The following is an 18,176-nucleotide window of genomic DNA, read 5'->3' on the forward strand; positions in this document are numbered from 1 at the left end:
TGCGTGCTGAAGAGCCAATCCAAAAACTAATGTAAATCTGTACTACCTTTTTCAACCACTTCATGCAGCACCCTGTCCTTGCCCCAGTTCGCCCTTCTGATCGCATCTCCGCAGAATATTCAGAGGAGCGAGTTGAGGCCAGGATAGGAAGGACCCACTCTAGTGCGCTAAAATCTACATTTTAACTGCTGCTTTCGAATTCGTCATCACTAAAGCTGTTCAAAGATAGCTACAGGTGCACGTTTAGGGACTGTTGCCCTCACCTATGATGGTACTACCTCCCTCGACGATAGCAAATCTGTGAGAATGCGCTAATTAAGGGAGGATGGCTATCAATCTATGTACACCAGACATACTCTTGAGTGCCGTTATGCAAATCAGCACGAGTTGTTTTGTACAAGCTTGAATATACGAGGAATAAAGTTGGCTGATTGTTCGATATGTTTTGGAATGATGAATTTTAAGTGGTGACTAGTTGGTTACACCCTCCCGGAATATTGAGACAATATTATGTAGAAATGCATAACTGATACATTTCTTTAATGTGTTTTTTGTATCACCAACATCATATTGAAACTGTGCAGAAAATCGCTAAGGTTGATAATTTTATAAGACAAGAGATACCGTGGCCTCACTATCCGAATAACATTTGGCTATTCTATGTTAAAGGCATGAGATATGCATTTTTTGCAACATCTTTATGATATTTTGAAATACATTATAAAAAAGAAGACGCAACGCGTGGTCGCTCTTAATATCTTTGATTGAGTCCAGGGGAATAAACATCAACGTCTGAAAAGAGAGTCTTTTGGGTATATTCTACTCTGTTACTCCGACTTTACGTACTGTAATTCTTGTTTACAAGAATTTAAATCACTGTAACTTTATGTTCACGGTTTTCACGGTCAACTCTGTACCTTGAACTTATCATCACCGTAAAAAAACTTTTGTTATTTTTTATGATTATTGTAAAAATCCGTTCTGTAAATCACTTGCCGCCACCGCGAAGTTAAAGTTCAGTGAAAATATCCATTTTCCTTTCACCGTGATATTTTGCCACCGCGAAGATAAAGTATTCTACATGCGTCCATCACAGACACTGTGAACCCATCCAAACGTCTAAGATCCCCTCCCGCATTCTTAAGTGATGGTCCTTTCATTCCTAAGATCCAATTCCAACGCATAACCGAGGTGTCAACGTCAGAAGCAGCTTCTGAATATAAGCAGCCGAATCCACCCGCTGAAAGGCTTCCACGCTTCTCTTTCAGTAGAGGGCAATATATGAGAAACCGACCAAGGAAATGTTGTTTTGGTCCTCTTTTCACTAGACGGCAATCTATGAGCGACCATACAACGACCAACATTGGATTTGTGTAACCCTTGTTGTCATAATTGAAATAGGATGCAATATGTTTACTAAAGTATGATTTAAAATACAACAAAACAGACAGAACGTTAAACGAATATAATTCTTTCTTTATCTGTGAAATTCGTTGAGTGATCTGTTAAATCTTTGGTCGCTCAGTTGTCGCGGTGTGTAGTGAAAAGTTGGTGTCACGGGATTTCAGTCGTTCAAGTTGTAACGTTAGCAGCGAATTATTCAAGAACAGAATTCTAAGGACTATCCGGTGCCTCGTTGCTATCAGCAGTAGATGAATAAATCAGATAAATCCGCTTGCTCAAAGACGTCAGCACTTCTCTTTGAGTTGACGAAAATCTATATGGAGAACCGACCAAGGAAATGTTGTTTAGGCCCCCTTTGATTCAAAAGACAAGAAAACACAAAAGATTCGGGTTTTTTCTGTGAAATTCCTTGAGTGATCTGTCAAATCTTTGGTCTCTCAGCGGTTGCAGCCTCTGGTGAAAAGGAGGGCACGTTTAGGACTTTTCAGTTGTTATACCAGTTATGAATTTCTGCAGCCTAAACGGCAGAAGTAGATTCTGAATGAACCAGTCAAATCCGTCCCCTCAAAGACTTCAATGCTTTCAGTTGAAAGCTATCTACCTGAGAACGACCAAGGAAAAATTGTTAATAGAATTCCAGTTGTTCAAGTTATAATTGATAACCGGAGCCTCGACGTCAGAAGCAGATTCTGAATAGAAGAGCGAAAATACAACCACTTAGGGACGTCAGCGCTTTTTTCACAGATGATCTATCAACTGAAGGACCGCTCATGGAAAGGTTGCCGAAGTAATTTCAAGTTCTAAGGAATTTCAGCAGCATCAACGTCAGTAGTAGTTAATTATAATGAATAAACCAGACCAGTCCACCTGCTCGGAGACGTCAGTACTTCAATGGTAGAAATATCACAAGGAAATCTTGTTAATGGAATTCCAGGAGGTTCAGATTAGAGCTGCAAATTCAAGAAAAGAACTTTAAGGGATCTCTGGAGCCTGAATGTTTTTACATTTTAAGATAGTAGCTAGAATAAACCAGTCAGGTCCACCTGCTCGGAGACGGTCAGTTGAGGACGATCCATCCAACACCGACATGCAGCCAAGGGTGCCCAACTAGCCATTGGCGAGTATCAAGGCCTACTTTCCACAAGAAGTCACGACCGCCAAGCGACACAAAGATTTGACAGATCACTCAACAAATCTCATAGATAAAGTAACGGATTTTCTAAGTGGTATGTTTTGTGTGCTCTTTCAAATCATATTCCGATTTTGAAATCTAGTGTCACACAAGACAAATCCAGTTTTTATACGGTCCGCTGTACGGTCGCTCAGTGGTTGCAGTCTGGTGGAAAGACGACCTCATGATTATTTCGTCTATTTCATTGGAGTTGAATCCGTGCGTGAGTGGGTGCAAGGGAGTCTCTCCGTCTCCCCATCATGTCTGAAGAGGGAGGACTGACCTAGAGGTCAGCTGTTCTTTGAGGAAGATAGGCAGAAGCATCCATCAGCGGCAGCCTCGTTCCTTTACGTGCTGACGTCACGCCCCAGGGACGCTCTTATCTCCTGAGCTGCTCACAAAACGGAGTGTGGGCGGAATGGAAATGGATTGCTTGTTGCAGAAGCGAGCGGGGGAAGTCTGTCACGATGAATTACTTTCAGACTTGTGCACCCGTTGAGCTGTGAAAGAACGTCATAAATGGTTGCCTTGTCTTTGCCCTTGTCAGTGAAGGTCATGTATCTGTGCCATTTGTGGATGTGTGTGGATGTGTGTGTGTGTGTGTGTGTGTGTGTGTGTGTGTGTGTGTGTGTGTGTGTGTGTGTGTGTGTGTATGTATGTTTTTGCGTATGTGTCTGTGTGTGGGTTTGTGTGTCAGTGTGCGACTGACTGTATATTTGCTTTTGTGTGTATGGGTGTCTCTATGTGTGTACATGTGTGTGTGTGTGTCTGTGTGCGTGCACCTGTGTATGTGTACGTGTGTGTGTCTGTGTTTGCTTGTGTGTATGTGTGTTTGTTTGTGTGTATGTGTGTCAGTGTTTGCCTGACTGTATGTTTGTGTACGTGTGCGTGTCAGTGTGTGTCCTGTGTGCCTGTGTGTGTATATGTGCGTGTCTCTCTCTCTCTGTAATTTCAATTGTGGACAGAATAATTGGAGAAGTTATGCAAGGAACCGTCTTACATTTGGTATAAGTCGGTTTAAAAAAAAGGATGATTTTCGATCAAAGACCTCCTGGCGGCTGCCTATGATGCTGCAACAGAACATCTGCTTTCGAATCTTTAGATTTGCAAAAGAGTTCTATTTTCAGACGATTGCATAAAAGATTACCGAGTTCTATTTTCACAAACGGCGTTTCTTTATCTTATAGGGAACCTTTCCCAGGGCACGACGGGAGGGAAAATATACTCTCCAAGCAGAGGAGGGGTTTCGGCTGGTTTTTGACGTGTTTCTAGGCGTTTTTGTCGGGCTTTCTACTTTGTCATTTTTTTGGTTGGCTGGACAACTCCCCTCCTCTGCTTGTAGAGTAGGAAAAATACGTTAAAGGCCTTGAAAAAAGTCAATTTTCCAATGATTTATCATTCGCGGAATCAAAGATAACCTTGGTTGCTAAGGAGACTACCCCAGCAATGCCTGATCAACTGAATTTGTATGTAATGTTTGAGCTGCACACTTCGATTTGAAAGTGATTTTAAGAAATGCTGCCATCGTTGTCACAATTAATTGGTTTAATGAGTAAATCATTGTTGTAAATGTAACGACTGTAAACGTAACACTAAATTTACATTGATGGCACTTCATTCTAGATCCGCTAGGTGCGTCATTGCACCAAGTAAATCTTGGTCAAGCCCAAGACAAACGAATACGAGAGACGAACTTCAATCTTTCCTGTAGTACTTCTTTGATTCACCAGATGGCGTCTTTGAGCAGTGTGTCAACAATGCTATGAAAAAATGATGACGTCAGCAAATTTTGTACAAGACGGTGTCCTGGACAAGCATCAAGATGTTCCGAAAGCAGCAGAGTGACAGAAATAATGTGTAAATCTGTGTTATAGATGTCTACAGTCATTACACGACGGATGTTAATATTTACACGTATAATAAATGTATCAAAACTAATGTGTCAGCAACATGTGTTGTGGTAAGTGCGCGATGACACAAATGGAATGTACACATCACGCCCTCAAGTCATCTTCCCATGTATAAACGCACCTGTGCATAGACGGTAGCCACCCTTCCTTTGCTTTTCGATACGAGGTAAAAGCCTTAAGCCCCCCTCTCACTGGACGCGCGGCACGCTGGCGACGTCGCTGCGTCCTAAACTGTATTTTTGTTACCCTTGACTTTAAAATGGGAGTATCATTCAAAACGTATGACCAAAAAGACAACGAAACACACAAATGTTCATTTTTTGTCGATGAAATTCGTGCTTTCAATTATCAATTCGAACGGCCCCAGCGACGCCGCCAGCGTGCCACGGGTCCAGTGAGAGGGGTCTTAAGGGAAAGTGGCCTGTCTTCTTGATAGACCCCCTTTTCACTAGAAGGTGATCGCTGACCCACCGTGCAGAGGCTAAACTTGGATTTGTGTGACCCTTTATTTCATTTTGGGGTATGATATACAAGACAATAAAATACACAAAACGTTAAATAAATCGTTAATTTTCTATGAAATTTGATGAGGGAAATTGTCTATTAACAAATCTTTGGTCACATCCTCTAGTGGAAAATGTTAAATGGATGTTAAGGTTGGTAACAAATTTATTATCAACAAGTAACCGCCGATTGTTTTTTTATTGGATTTCCATGACTACCATCAGGCTATGTATGTAGCTAACATACAGCCGCTAATTACGCTTTACATATAGCCATTTTGGCTTAGCAAAAAACGTTCCGCTATCTGAGAAGTCGACATACATTGTGATATTCACTCTCCACTGAGACAGCTAACATTGAGCGACCAAACTCCCATAAGTCGTTTGAGCGAATTTCATTGATGAAGAACTGTATTTCTGAATTTTTATTTGTTATGTTGTCTTTCATATTGTTACACCATGGATTATAGTCATTATACCAATCCAATTTTGGTCGTTCAATGCGCTCTGTGCAGTGGAAATGGGGCAGTATCTGGGTAACTTATCTATAACAATAGAAATAGATTTCCAGATTGCTACGGTACAGCATACACGTAGTATAGCTGTTCTGATTAGTACAAATTACTCTAAGATGTTTGTAGCTTGATATGTTCAATTCGAGCTTCCCTCATAATGTCTTTAGGCAAAGTCACGTCTATCGTTTACACGTATACATTGTTTTTGTCTACACATCCATTGTTTACACAAATGTTAACTTGTTGGTAGATGAATACGATCGCGTTAACACGTCTACTCCTCTAGTATCACAAGTAGTAAAAGCGAGATCTTTTTGAAGTTTAAAGTGTCCAATGGTTTACATGGCCAAACCACCGCATCTTTATCATACAACACTGTGTAACACTACTGACTTGTAGTAGTAGTAGTAGTACTCCGGTATGATAGATTGCAAAAGTTAAGACCTGGCTGTGGCGAGTTTGGGGCGTATTATATGCATGTAGCCGTATATGCAGCCCTTCTGTACAGTAACCTCTCATTGTAGGCCCGTCGCTCGCATATGTCAAACAACCACCCTGGCGCAACGGCCTGCGATCCGTCATTTTGTCTGCGTTAGCGCTGGCTAGACGTCAATCACTGAGATGCCCCCCTCCTTCTGTTGTTGGAGGGAAAGACACCAACCAATCATGTTGCCTCTTGAGCGCAAGTGGCAATGTGATTGGCTGGTGACGGCTAGCCAGTGCTAACACAGCGAGAAGGACGAATCGTAGACCGACACACCAGGGTGGTTGCTTGACACATACAAGCTGCAGCCCTGGCATAAAAGGGTGCAGTACAGAGGCTATAAGAAAACGGACGCCCTCCGGAGCTCATAAGTGAAGAGTTCGAATGGTTAAACCACTAGGTCTTCTCCGTCCAACCCTGCGCTGAAAGCCTGGCTATGTCTCTTGCATCGGCCGATCTTGCCACCTCTCGGCGCCACGCAGCGCAGCCCGGGGCCGCAGGGACAGCGCCAGAAGATCCGGGGACTGGGCAGCGGGTAGGGCAGCACGTTGGAGGCTACGTGACACGGTTCCTTCTCCTGTCCGGTCATCTTGCAGACGGGAACGCCTCGGAACAGGGGGTCCGGGCTCATGGCCGCACAGCACGCACCATCTCCTTTAGCAGCCATGCACTCCGAGTCGCTCTTACAGACCTGGAATAAAGACAGGCAGCTTGTTATCTCCATGAAAAATGGAGATATAGTTTTGGGTGTGTCTGTTTGTCTGTTTGTCTGTTTGTCTGTCTGTTTGTCTGTTTGTGTTTCCGGACCACTGTAGTCAGCATAACTCAAGAACCTCTTGATGGATTACGATGATATTTGGTATGTGAGCAGGTGTTGTAAAGCCGAAATTCAAGATCGATTTTGGGCCCCCTGGTATGTGACCTTGGTACTGCAGCAGAAATTCCATTTTTGTATCTTTTGACCTGGACGTGCTATGGTCTTCATTTTTGGGTGGCAGATAGCTTGTGATGTAATGAAGATGTAGTGTGGGTTTAGGCCCCCTAGCAGCTTGCTCTGGAACTGCAGGGGCGTTATCGTGAAAATCTTCTAAGCAGAATAACTGAACAAAGGAACGATGGATTTCCATGATATTTAGTATACAGGTAGCTTAGACAGAGATGTACACAATGAAGTGCAAATTATGCTAATTAGGACTTAATTTGCATAACTAATGAGGAAAATCTATATTTGCAGTGTTTTCCATTATCAGACTCAAATACATCTAGCATATGTAGTTTATGGAAAGTGGAGCATCAACAGATACCAAATATGCAAGTAAATTCCTAATTTGCATAATTAATGCAAAACACCATAATTAATCTAACTGGAAAATTATAGGACTGTCAATATTGCAACTTGTTTAAGTTAGATAAAGGTGTTTATGACCAAGCATATGACCAAGCATATATTATGCAAATGTGTAAGTCATTTGCATGAATAGAATTGTTCATGGAGATATGAGGTCGTGGAACTCTTGTTTTGTTTGTTTGTATGTTTGTTGATACAATACATTGTTGCATTGGCCGCTAAACACTCAGAGTCACTCTTACATACCTGGAATAAAAATATGCCCGGGTCCAAAGTCGCATCGGTCGGAAAATACAAAGTTCACAGAATCAGCAAGAAATTCACAAGAACTCCGATCTTAGATTTTTGCTGTTTATGAATACGATAGAAAACTTTGCAAGTAAACTATCTCTAACTACATTAAGCTACTAAGGATCTATCCATGACGCACTTTATCTCCTCCTCGTGCGTTAGTGCTGTAGTGAAATCTAGACAGTGAATGGGGATCAATTATGGTACATTATTGGCATAAAGGGCTCAGATATACTTATATTTTCTGTGCTTATAAATGAAGTCATCTCAAACCTAAAAAGGGATAATTTTCTTTTGTGTGAAATTCTATCCCGATGATTTGTGACGTGTGTTTTTAATCACCTTCTTTACAATTTTCTGACTTCTTGTTAGGTACATCTTTTCATGAGTACTAGCTGGCGTCCTTTCTCTGCATGTTTATTTTTATATCCGTGAATAGTTAATTTTATTTTTATAATTTTAAAAGAAATTCACAAAAGGCCCAATTTGCTGAATGCTTGTAACACATATTTTTTAAAAGACTTTCTCGATCGGTTACTTCTGTCACTTATGTCCCAACAAATCCTCTGTTACTTATGTCACAATGTTGTCACAAGTTTATTTTATTTGTTTTACTGATGATTTCATTGTTTTGTAGTCTGGGCCCCATTGAAAATCAATTTGTCAAAATTGAATGGGCCATCCAACTGTCTAAACACTCAGCAGAAAAAATATCCCTAAATACAACATGCTTATTTTCATGTCCGAAATCTTATCAGTCATAAGATTGTAGTACCATGTTGAATAGAGTGTCCATTATGGCCCTGAATGTGTGTTCATCGGTTTTTTTTTTGTAGACTAGTTCTCCACAAACGAACAAAAAAGCAAAACTTGGCACTGCTATTGAAAATATCATTAAGTGTACCAAATACAAGTAGTAGTTATATTAGAGTATTGACTACGTATGAAATCAGACATCTTATGCATAAAATGCTAATACTCAACTTTCCTTTAAAAGACGGCTCTAAGGCCCCCATTCCACTAGACGGCGATCGCACTGCGCTCTTGCTGAGACCTAAATCAGATTTGTTTAACCCTTGACTTCATAATTTCAAATGCATAGTATGACTGAAAAGACAACAAAAGACACAAAGCATAGAAATATTCGTTTCTCTATCTATGAAATTCGTTGATCGCTCTGCAAACTTCTAGGTCGTAGAGAGCGCACGGCGAGAGCGCCGTCCAAGTGGAATGTAAGAATAATATAGAATAGATAGCTCTTCTAATGCAAATGAACATGGAGAAAACTGCGACCCATAAAAGGTCCTGCCAATCTTAAAGCTTATTTGCGAACGGTCCAACACGATTCTGCTGAGCCATGAGTGGCCCTCTGTGTTTTGTTTTATCTCAGCAACACTCGTAAATTCTTTGAGTCATGCGCAAAATTGGGACGCCTACACACAACGCTTTGAAATACGAGCTTTTACACACAACTTGGAGCTTGACAGCTTTGCAACATATATCAGCTGACATCCTATTATACATCAAAGTAAACCGTTTGATTACCCAGCGGTTCAACCGTGAGGGAATATGAGTCTGTGATTGGTCATTTGTGCATGTAACGTGGAGGGCCCTAACTGAGTCTTAGGACGTGCCCTAACATAAGACAGATTTTTTCCTGTTCTTTTTATATATTATGCATAAGTACGCCGTGTTTGTTGCCACAAACGAATAAGAAATGTAAATTAACATAGTTTATGCACACAGCTATCATTTGCATTCAAAATATACTTGTATATATATAACGTTATATACGTATGGCATCGTGTGGCTCAATATTGATAGGGTGTTTAATTTGCCCAAAACCGAGAGGTCTCGAGTTCGAAGCCACTTATATGCCCCGATGTTGTGCCCCTGGGAAATGCACTTTAAACCACTTTCCTCACTTCACTCAGGTGTACATGAGTACCTCGCTTCGGTTAGGGACGTCCCTGAGTTAGGACAATAAATGGAGGTCCCTTGTTTCAGAAGAGCCACACTAGCCACACCTCGAGCACGTTAAAGCATAACCCAGCTTCTACAGGTATTTTAGGACTACAGACAAGGCAATGTTTTAAATGAGCTATTGTTGTCGTCGCCTTGTCTCCAGACAAGAGAGCACTAATAAGGTATTTTGCTGAGCTCGGAGCTGATAGTTCGGCTTTAGAATCAACACTAAGGCTCATCAGGCTTTCAATGGTAATCCCCCCTGACAAATATGGCGAAAAAAATCATTCATCCATCTATTCATATTGATATTATCTGAAAGAAATAAAGCCACCGAATTACACGTGATTCCCGATGATAGTGACTACGAATGTCGGCAAGGACGGTGTTCCTTTACATGAGAATTGAACTATATTTTATGCTTTTTCTCAGACATTGGACATAATTGACTAGCTATGTTTTGCTTTAATGGCAAGAATAAGTACTCAGTAGACACGTAATCAAACTGACCGGGACAACACTCAATGGTGGAAACAATACTCACATATAAGTTATTTCACCAGCCTAAACATTTATATGCTTCAGAGTTGGACATGTCCATTTCACTGATCGAGCAAAAGTGTGTCCTCCTGAAGTTGCCCAATCGGGCCAGTGTGATTTGTTTGGGAACACTACAATTGAAAAATAAGAAATGGGACAACCCAGTGTAGAGGTGCTTGGCAAAAGTTTACTGATATACACTTTTAGCCATATCAGTATCATATCTATGTCAGTTAAAAGTATGTCCGTTTGTCACAATATACACTAAAGGACTTCCTTGTTAGAAAACCTGGTAAAAATGCATAGAAAGATGTCATTTGGAACTTTGGGCCCCTTAAAACCCGGTTCGGGCAAGTAGAAAGGAAAATGTACTTGCCATATTGGGCAATAGAATTCTCATAACTTGTCCAACCCTGACTGTTTGGCGAGATTTTTTGTTTATAGATTTTTAAATCTCCTTATTGATTGGTTCAGTATGTGCATGCCAGGGTTGCCCAACTAGCCGGAGGCTATTACTAAGGATGCTGGCCCTCGTATTAGCATTGATCATATATCTCAGGCCAATGACAAAGGTAATTGATAAGGACCCGGTCACAATCATCGCACTAACGTCGCACTCGTCGCACGACCGTCGTACAATCGCAAACTGAGGGTATCCTCGGAATCGTCGTGCTTGTCTCCTCCAAAATTCTCGGAGAGGCTGTCTTAGATCCTTGTCTGCAGTTGGTTCTGTTACAGCCTGCTTGAAAACTATATATCAAAATCGTAGGACAAGCCACATCGTATGTGCCCTCATCGTAAACGGTAAAAGAACAACACCAAGAACAACAGAATAACGGGAAAATCTTCCGATAAAACAACAAGGAACTCACCCCTGTCACAACGACAACGGCAGAGGACAATCCAACTGTCATCAGGACGACCAGACCAACTGCGCACTGAACCGACATCCTCACCATCTTCTCTCTCAGGCGTTTCGAACTTTTTTCTGCAGGGGCACATCTATATACCCCTGGTTGTCGTCAGACGTTCTGGTTTGATTGATGACCCCTTTCAGTATTAGCTTACGCCCCCACTGACGAAGCAAGGCCACTAATGACGATGTCAAACACTGCGATTGCTTTCTGTTTTATCAAAAGTAAGAACGTGGATCAACAATGACGTACTGAGTAATGAGTGCTGGGTGAAACGGCAAGCCGTTAGAATTATCCTGGTATTTCCAGCCGTACTAATCATAGACATCTTAGTCAGTCCTACCACTTAGGCTCCTACGCCTTGACTATAAACCTTGAGAAAAGTTAAGAAACTTAAGACGGACTTTACTTAAAGGCAAGTCCCTAGAGATGTCTTCGTCTAGGAACAAGTCAGAATCTCAACACAAACGATCTGTTTTATTTGCAAACTTTGCAAAACAACGACGATAAACTAAGGCTTTTTATTGAGCTGAGCTGAGGAAAGACTCAAGAGACCTGTAACTTATTTTGTAAACTTTGAAGAGCTTTATCTCATATGACATTCCGAAAAGAATATCTCTATTATTAAGTAAATTACGACGTCATCAACTGATATTAAGTGGCATATGCGTAGCCCATTCAGACAAATATATTGTGTGAAATTCAGCTAGTTGCGAGGGAAACGTCAGTCAAAAGTCTATTATCTGTTTTACGACTTAAGCCATTGGCGTCATTGCATGTAAATGTGCGTATGTACTCAGCGGGAGACTCGTCAGTATACTAGTACTGCAGTACGAAAGATAACCGCCTTGGCAACTTGAATATGTTTACTAGGCCTTAGCCTCCGTTGCAGACTCTGAAGCGGCTTTTTGGGGGGCTAAATAATACACTTTTTGCAGCCACCCCGTAACTATCAGCCATCCTGTAACCATCAGGCGGCTGATGGTTACAGGATGGCTGATAGTTACGGGGTGGCTGCAAAAAGTGTATTATTTAGCCCCCCAAAAAGCCGCTTCAGAGTCTGCAACGGAGGCTAACTAGGCCTACTGATATGATTATACTGGCTGACATCCCCTGGGAACCCAAAAGCTCATGCAAGCGCAAAAAAATGCCTTCATTGTGAAATCTACGTGGCCAGGAACGCTGAACAAATGGTTGTTCACACAGGACATAGTATACCAAACAATAAACGCAATATTGTTCATTCGCACCCTCTTATAGGTTGTAAACAGAAGTTTGTTTTACTGACTCTCCAATGGGTAACACTGGTGTAGAAGTTAAAGGTCTTCAACGCGACAATGCTAGGCAGGACTGCAGCATGTGCATCTGTATCTGCAGTTTCTGTGGATATTGTATTATTGGATAATGGAAATCGGAAGATACCATAAAATTCCCCGTGACCAGAGGTTTTTGTCCATCCTGTCCAAATGAGATTAAAGATGGACGTCGATCACGTCTATACTCTACCTTGTGAGGATGCCCCTTTTTTGTTTGGTGGCAACGGATTCAACTCTGTGATTGTTCTCGGGAAAGACGAATTTTTGAACACATGAATCTTAGGTTGACTCTGGTACTTGGAGACATTGACCAATTCTTGTGTCATAGTGTGGAATGACATAGCAAATGATTCGCCAAAAAAAAACTCAAGCAACTGGATAAAATTTCGAAACAGTCAGACGTTTCAGACAGCATTCGCTATCTTTCGTCAGTGACGTCAGTTTCCTTAAAGTTTCCTCTCTTATTTTGCATCATTCATTTCTTTCCGGCTTCCATTCATACAGCTTGGTAAGGGGCAAAACTGTTTTGCCTCAAACTAAACTTGGTTAGGATCATATTAGAGTTTTATTTTTCACAACCAGGAATGTCTCTCACCTGCTTACGTTTCGATGCCTATAAGACATCTTCTTCAGAGATTCTTTTCTTCAATATTTTTTTCAAATAGTACATAGCTCTTTGGCCAGGGAACTGGCGATTGGTCACTGCTTCTCGCCGCTATATATAACCTATGTAGGTGGCGCTTTTGCGGCGAGAACACACTCGCAAACGTGGCTAAGGGTTTGTTAAAAGCTTGTAAAAAATCATATCACTTGAAACCTTAAGTTCCCTCAGTAAGGCCATGTTGAATTGATCATATGGATGACATCCTCTGGGAACCCCAAAACTGATGCGAGCGTGCGAATAAAAAAAAGGGTTTGGGGAAAATAGTTGCTTTCTCATATGAAATCTACGTGGTCAGGAAGGATGAACAAAACTGAACCTACACAGTATGGTATACGGACAAATTGATTCTTTTTTACTTTGGAATTGACTTTGGCATTCTACCACATTAGCATCCGTTCTCCAAATCAAATATTTTTTCTAATGCTGCAGCTACTTTTTTCAGTTTACAGTATGGCGGATGCCATCCATATAATCAAATCAACATGGCCTAATAAGGAGAAGAAAGGCTAGAATTAGACTTGCAATGGACAGGGTCATTACTTCCCGTGGACGGAAAGTCGTGGCTTATCACATCACAAGAGGATGCATGGAAAGTCTGATCTGTGTGCTGAAAAAAGCGTAATCACATTGCGGATCTTTGTTCTCCACCGACACATGCACGTGGGAACATCACTCATTAGAGGCCCACTGTGCGCATAATAAAAGTGGCGGAAGCTTCAGGCGAAAATCGAATAATAAATGTGTTTGTAACCTGCGTCATTCATAATTGAAGTTTTACCCGGTCTTCATTTTTAATGATAAATGTGTTCCATCGTGCACGATTTTCACGATTAAATCAAACAATTGATCACACTTGGTTCTACATTGTAACGTTATTTGGAGTAAAAGAAATCACTTTAACAAGCAAAACGGATTCGTCAATTGTTGTTTGCATTTGATACTACCTATCTTGTATATGTATGTGATTTTTACCTCCGCGAAGGAGGTCAGCAACCTCCGACGGGGTACTGTTTCTGCCTGTGTTTGTGTGTTCGCACCTATAACTCGAGGTCCCTTAGGTGGATTTGTTTGAAATTTTGGCATGTTGGTAGTTGTTGAGGTCCCGTCATGGAGGTGGTGATTTGGGACACAGCAGCAATATTTGCAGGTACTACAGTATTACAGGCCGACACCCCCATGTTGAAGGAAGTGTGGTACAGTCCAATAAACAGCTGTCGCTTGCCTAATGATAGCGTGTGTTACACAGCTACTCTCTAAGCAGATGTCAAACACTCGCTTGTTTTAGACGTCTTTTCTATGCCATTTTACCGGCCTTTCTATTTTGTCAACATTTTTTTAGTATTTTTCTATAGTACGAAGCTCTTGAGGCAGGGAATTGGAACCTAGTGACAAATGGAAAATGATAATGTACATGTAACTCATTGGACTCAAAGAAATTGTTTTTTTTTTGTATTAGAAAGGATATCTAACATCTCCGCCCGCATGGCAAACACTAGTACTACTTCACAGAAGTTTGTGTCCTACGGACTCTTGTTTTGCCTATGTTGTAGATTCTATCCAGCGAGGCGCCGCTGATGTAATTACGTAAGCGAATCGATCGCCAAAGAAAGGCACAACAGTGTATTTACCTTCTTACGTTTGAATACAAGGATGAAAATAAATCAATTAAAAAACAAACAGCTGATGAGAGCACAGAAACAAGCCGCATCTAATGCAACCCACACGACTATCTGATGTACAGCCTTTGACTCCTTTACATGGTCGTATACATCATTAGAGGGGCGTATCAAATTGGTCTTTTATCATGATGAAAAGAAGTGCTGAATGTTGTACCTGAGGGTATGGATTTACAGACTTTCGGCACCGCCGGCATGAGAGTCTTAATCATCCACACCAGGAGGACAGAAGACGGACTCTACTTCAACTACTATCTTCTTCCAACACAGAATGCCCTGCAGGCTTTGAAACATATACATGTACCACATAGATTTAGTATAAGGAAACCGGAAATTTACCCCCAGATTTCGTTTTAGTTTTAAGAAAACTTTATTTCTAATAGACCAATGGAAGAGTGAACGGCCAGATGCTGTACTTATAGGAGCATTCCACTCCAGAAGCGGGTTTTATAATTCTGAGATTAAATTGTTATGCTTGAATCTATTTTTTTTATCACATTTACCATATGTTGAAGCCTGAACGCAGGGCAACATTTATAGCGATCGAGTTCTTGAATTCCTCGAAGGACCTTTTCAACATTGGCAGAGTTCAAGGTTTCTTATAAAAGTGCCAGAATTTCTGCATCCCAACACGGGATAGTCTTGAAACGTTTTTTTTTTTTTTACCTTCTTAAATGTGTCACTCGACTGCTTTTGTTAGTTTTATCCCGTTACAGTTACAGTTAATGAGAAATCATGCCCGAAGCTGGTCATGCAAGTACATTAGAAGCGGGTCCGTATGTGGGTGCATGGATTTAGAAAAAAAAATATTCTCGGAAAGACAGCTGAGGTAATTTAGCCAAGAGTCAGGTGCATTTGTATCCCGACAAACATAATCTATCAGAATATGATACCCGCTTCTGGAGTGGAATGCCTTTAACTTATCTTCACGATCTGGATGAAATTTGGAAATGTTCAGACTGTTTCCAAATTCTATCCGGTTGCCTGAGTAACTATCACCTTACGTATCTTATTAACCGGATGTCTAACCTTTACCGATGCACCACTGTCTTTATCGGAAGTTCCTCCTTCTCATTTTGCCACGGGACTTTGCGGATGGTTCGTATCAAAGTACACCCGCACGGCTTCTAAGAATCGTATGACAGAAAAACAAGTCTGCATGTGACAGGTACGGGCGGAAGAGAGCGATTGAGTGACGTGTTGTTACATGTTTACGTGCATACGTACACATGGAGTGGGCCTGCATTTTTGGATGTGAAATATATTTCTAAAGTCGACATAATTTAGTTGTAAGATTAAAGAGGACTGTAACACTTGTGCGTATATCAAGTACCTATGAGTTCCATGCTATTTCTTTTAAAGATAGGACACAGGTTGCTTATAGATATTTTTGTGCATGGATTGAAATACAGTATTCTATGACTCTTTTTCTAGCATCTGTGGATGAATTTAGAATTCGCAGAATAAAACAAATTAATACGAAACTTATACGGACTTAATTGATATACACACAAGTGTTGCAGCCAGCAAATCTAATAAGGTTGGATTGAGAGCGTTACGATCAAACGTTTAATTCCGTTTGACCTTATTGATGTTCTTTGCATTGATCTTTTTGATCATTGACACATCAAAGAAATGTTCAAAAAGACAATGGACCTTACTTTACCTCTCACAGTTGTCATTTCACATCAAATGAAACGGAAATAAAGATCAAACTTGTAAAAGATTTCCCTAAGAATGGATCCATATCCAAGTAAAAAGAAGAGACTTTAATTGAAAAAAGTCAGCTGAGGTCTGCAAAGAGTCTGCAATGGAAGCCTCTAACGACACCATAAAACCTTAAAGTGGATCTCCGGGGCTAACTCTTGACGATTCTCACCGAGCCAAAGATCTGACCGCTTATGAAGATCTTTGACTTAGACCGATTTGACGATCCTCCACGATTTTGGTCCCGAAAATCTGCGTGGAGATTTACGCCACAATCCGAGGCTACGATATCACTTTTGTTTGTATTTCATACCCGGTAAACCGTCTCATGGCGTAACACAACAGCTAGGTTTGTACTGAACAGCACAAACTGTATACCCGGACAGATCTATTTGATCCACTCACACTGGAAAGGACCCCTGCTCTTTTCGACAAGCGCGGTGGGTTCTTTTACGTGCTCGAGGTGTGGCTCTCCTCAAACACGGGACCTCCATTTAATGTCCTATCCGAGGGACTTCCTAGGAAGCCATATAATTTGGTCCCCTAGTGATAAAATAGCGGGAGACGGATTCAGAACACCAGGCACGTCCTTATATGTCGGACGTTTTGGGTAGCATCCACGACCTTTTGCAGTCATTGACGAAAGGTAGTGGATGCTACCTGAAACGTCTGACCGTTTCCAAAATATATCAAGTTGCTTGAGTAAATATCTTTCTTGTGAAACTCGTAGCTAGTATGTTTGCACATCTGGTGTGATCAGAAATTGTTTTTCATAATCTCAATATTTTATTCTAATTCGCACCACATTAGATCTATACAAGCTTTCAACTACTAATACTCATCAACCTTGTAACTTCTATAACTGCAAGAGCACAGACGTTTGTTAATCGTACTTGTATATAACGGTTCCTTGAATCTTAAGCAACAGCAATTCGCATGTCATTACCACCTTGATACGTGGGCGAAGTGCCTTCCTACTGCATCAATGAGTCTATTCAAACGTAATGGTGGGTGTGGCAGGAAGAAATCATCTCAATTTTCTTGTAACAGCGGATGGGATGATTGAAGGGCAAGCAACTCTCTAAATAGATCAATCAGTTGCAGAAGCTGCAACAGCAATAACATGTTTGGTGGAGATGTGAGAAACTCCTGAGATAATTGCCTTCTGACGCTCTTTGAAAAAATAACACTTCATATGCGCCAAAAGAGTCTTCTCAAAATCAACTCATTGTATCTTCTTGACTGTATGTACAAGGTCTTGCCATTATAAGTTTCACCTTTTTCCTCCTTTTTCTCCGAGTTGCTTGTATATGTTAACTGGAATTGAATTTGTTACTCTCTGTTAATTATGTAGTGAGTTATTGTATAATGTGAGTTTCTCCCCATTATCATTATCTGATTTGTTTAATCTATGTTTAATTTATTTGTTAAGCTAGATGAGGGAAAATTGAACAAGCCATCATGATTCCTACACCAGCATTTGTTCCTTTTTTCTTGTTTTGTAAATGTTTTATCAAGTGCAAATAGATATAATCAAATTAAATAAACCTTGGCAGTCACCTATCAAAGCGTGTCTCAAGGCCTTGTAAATTAATCGAGATCATCAACGTGTACATTCTTTATATCTTATTTTTCTGTCTGTCATGTACTTTTGTGGAGACATGTACTATGTTAACAAGGACCACTTGAATGAATGGCTACAATGTAAACGGCTAAGCCAATTTTGGATCTGAAGAAACTCAAACTCAACCTCAACGAACACTGCTAT

At 40.8% G+C, this 18,176-nt stretch overlaps 1 protein-coding gene across 1 annotated transcript; it reads right to left on the bottom strand.

Moving 5' to 3' along the window:
- Nucleotides 1-5,202: 5,202 nt before the first annotated feature.
- LOC136440543 (prokineticin Bm8-e-like) lies at nucleotides 5,203-11,111 on the bottom strand. Its single transcript, XM_066436597.1, has 2 exons — nucleotides 11,004-11,111; nucleotides 5,203-6,678 (listed from the first exon to the last, which is right to left on the bottom strand). The coding sequence occupies exons 1-2, from the start codon at nucleotides 11,088-11,090 to the stop codon at nucleotides 6,376-6,378; spliced, it is 390 nt and encodes a 129-aa protein (XP_066292694.1). The 5' UTR covers nucleotides 11,091-11,111; the 3' UTR covers nucleotides 5,203-6,375.
- Between the last annotated feature and the right edge of the window lie 7,065 nt (nucleotides 11,112-18,176).

This window comes from Branchiostoma lanceolatum, chromosome 8 (assembly GCF_035083965.1).
Source record: "Branchiostoma lanceolatum isolate klBraLanc5 chromosome 8, klBraLanc5.hap2, whole genome shotgun sequence".
In the NCBI taxonomy this organism is placed as follows: domain Eukaryota; kingdom Metazoa; phylum Chordata; class Leptocardii; order Amphioxiformes; family Branchiostomatidae; genus Branchiostoma; species Branchiostoma lanceolatum.

Coding starts and splice junctions, on each gene's coding strand:
- LOC136440543 (XM_066436597.1), bottom strand. CDS start 11,090: ATGGTGAGGATGTCGGTTCAGTGCGCAGTTGGTCTGGTCGTCCTGATG. Junction 6,679..11,003: donor CCGTTGTCGTTGTGACAGGG/GTGAGTTCCTTG, acceptor TCTTTATTCCAG/GTCTGTAAGAGCGACTCGGA.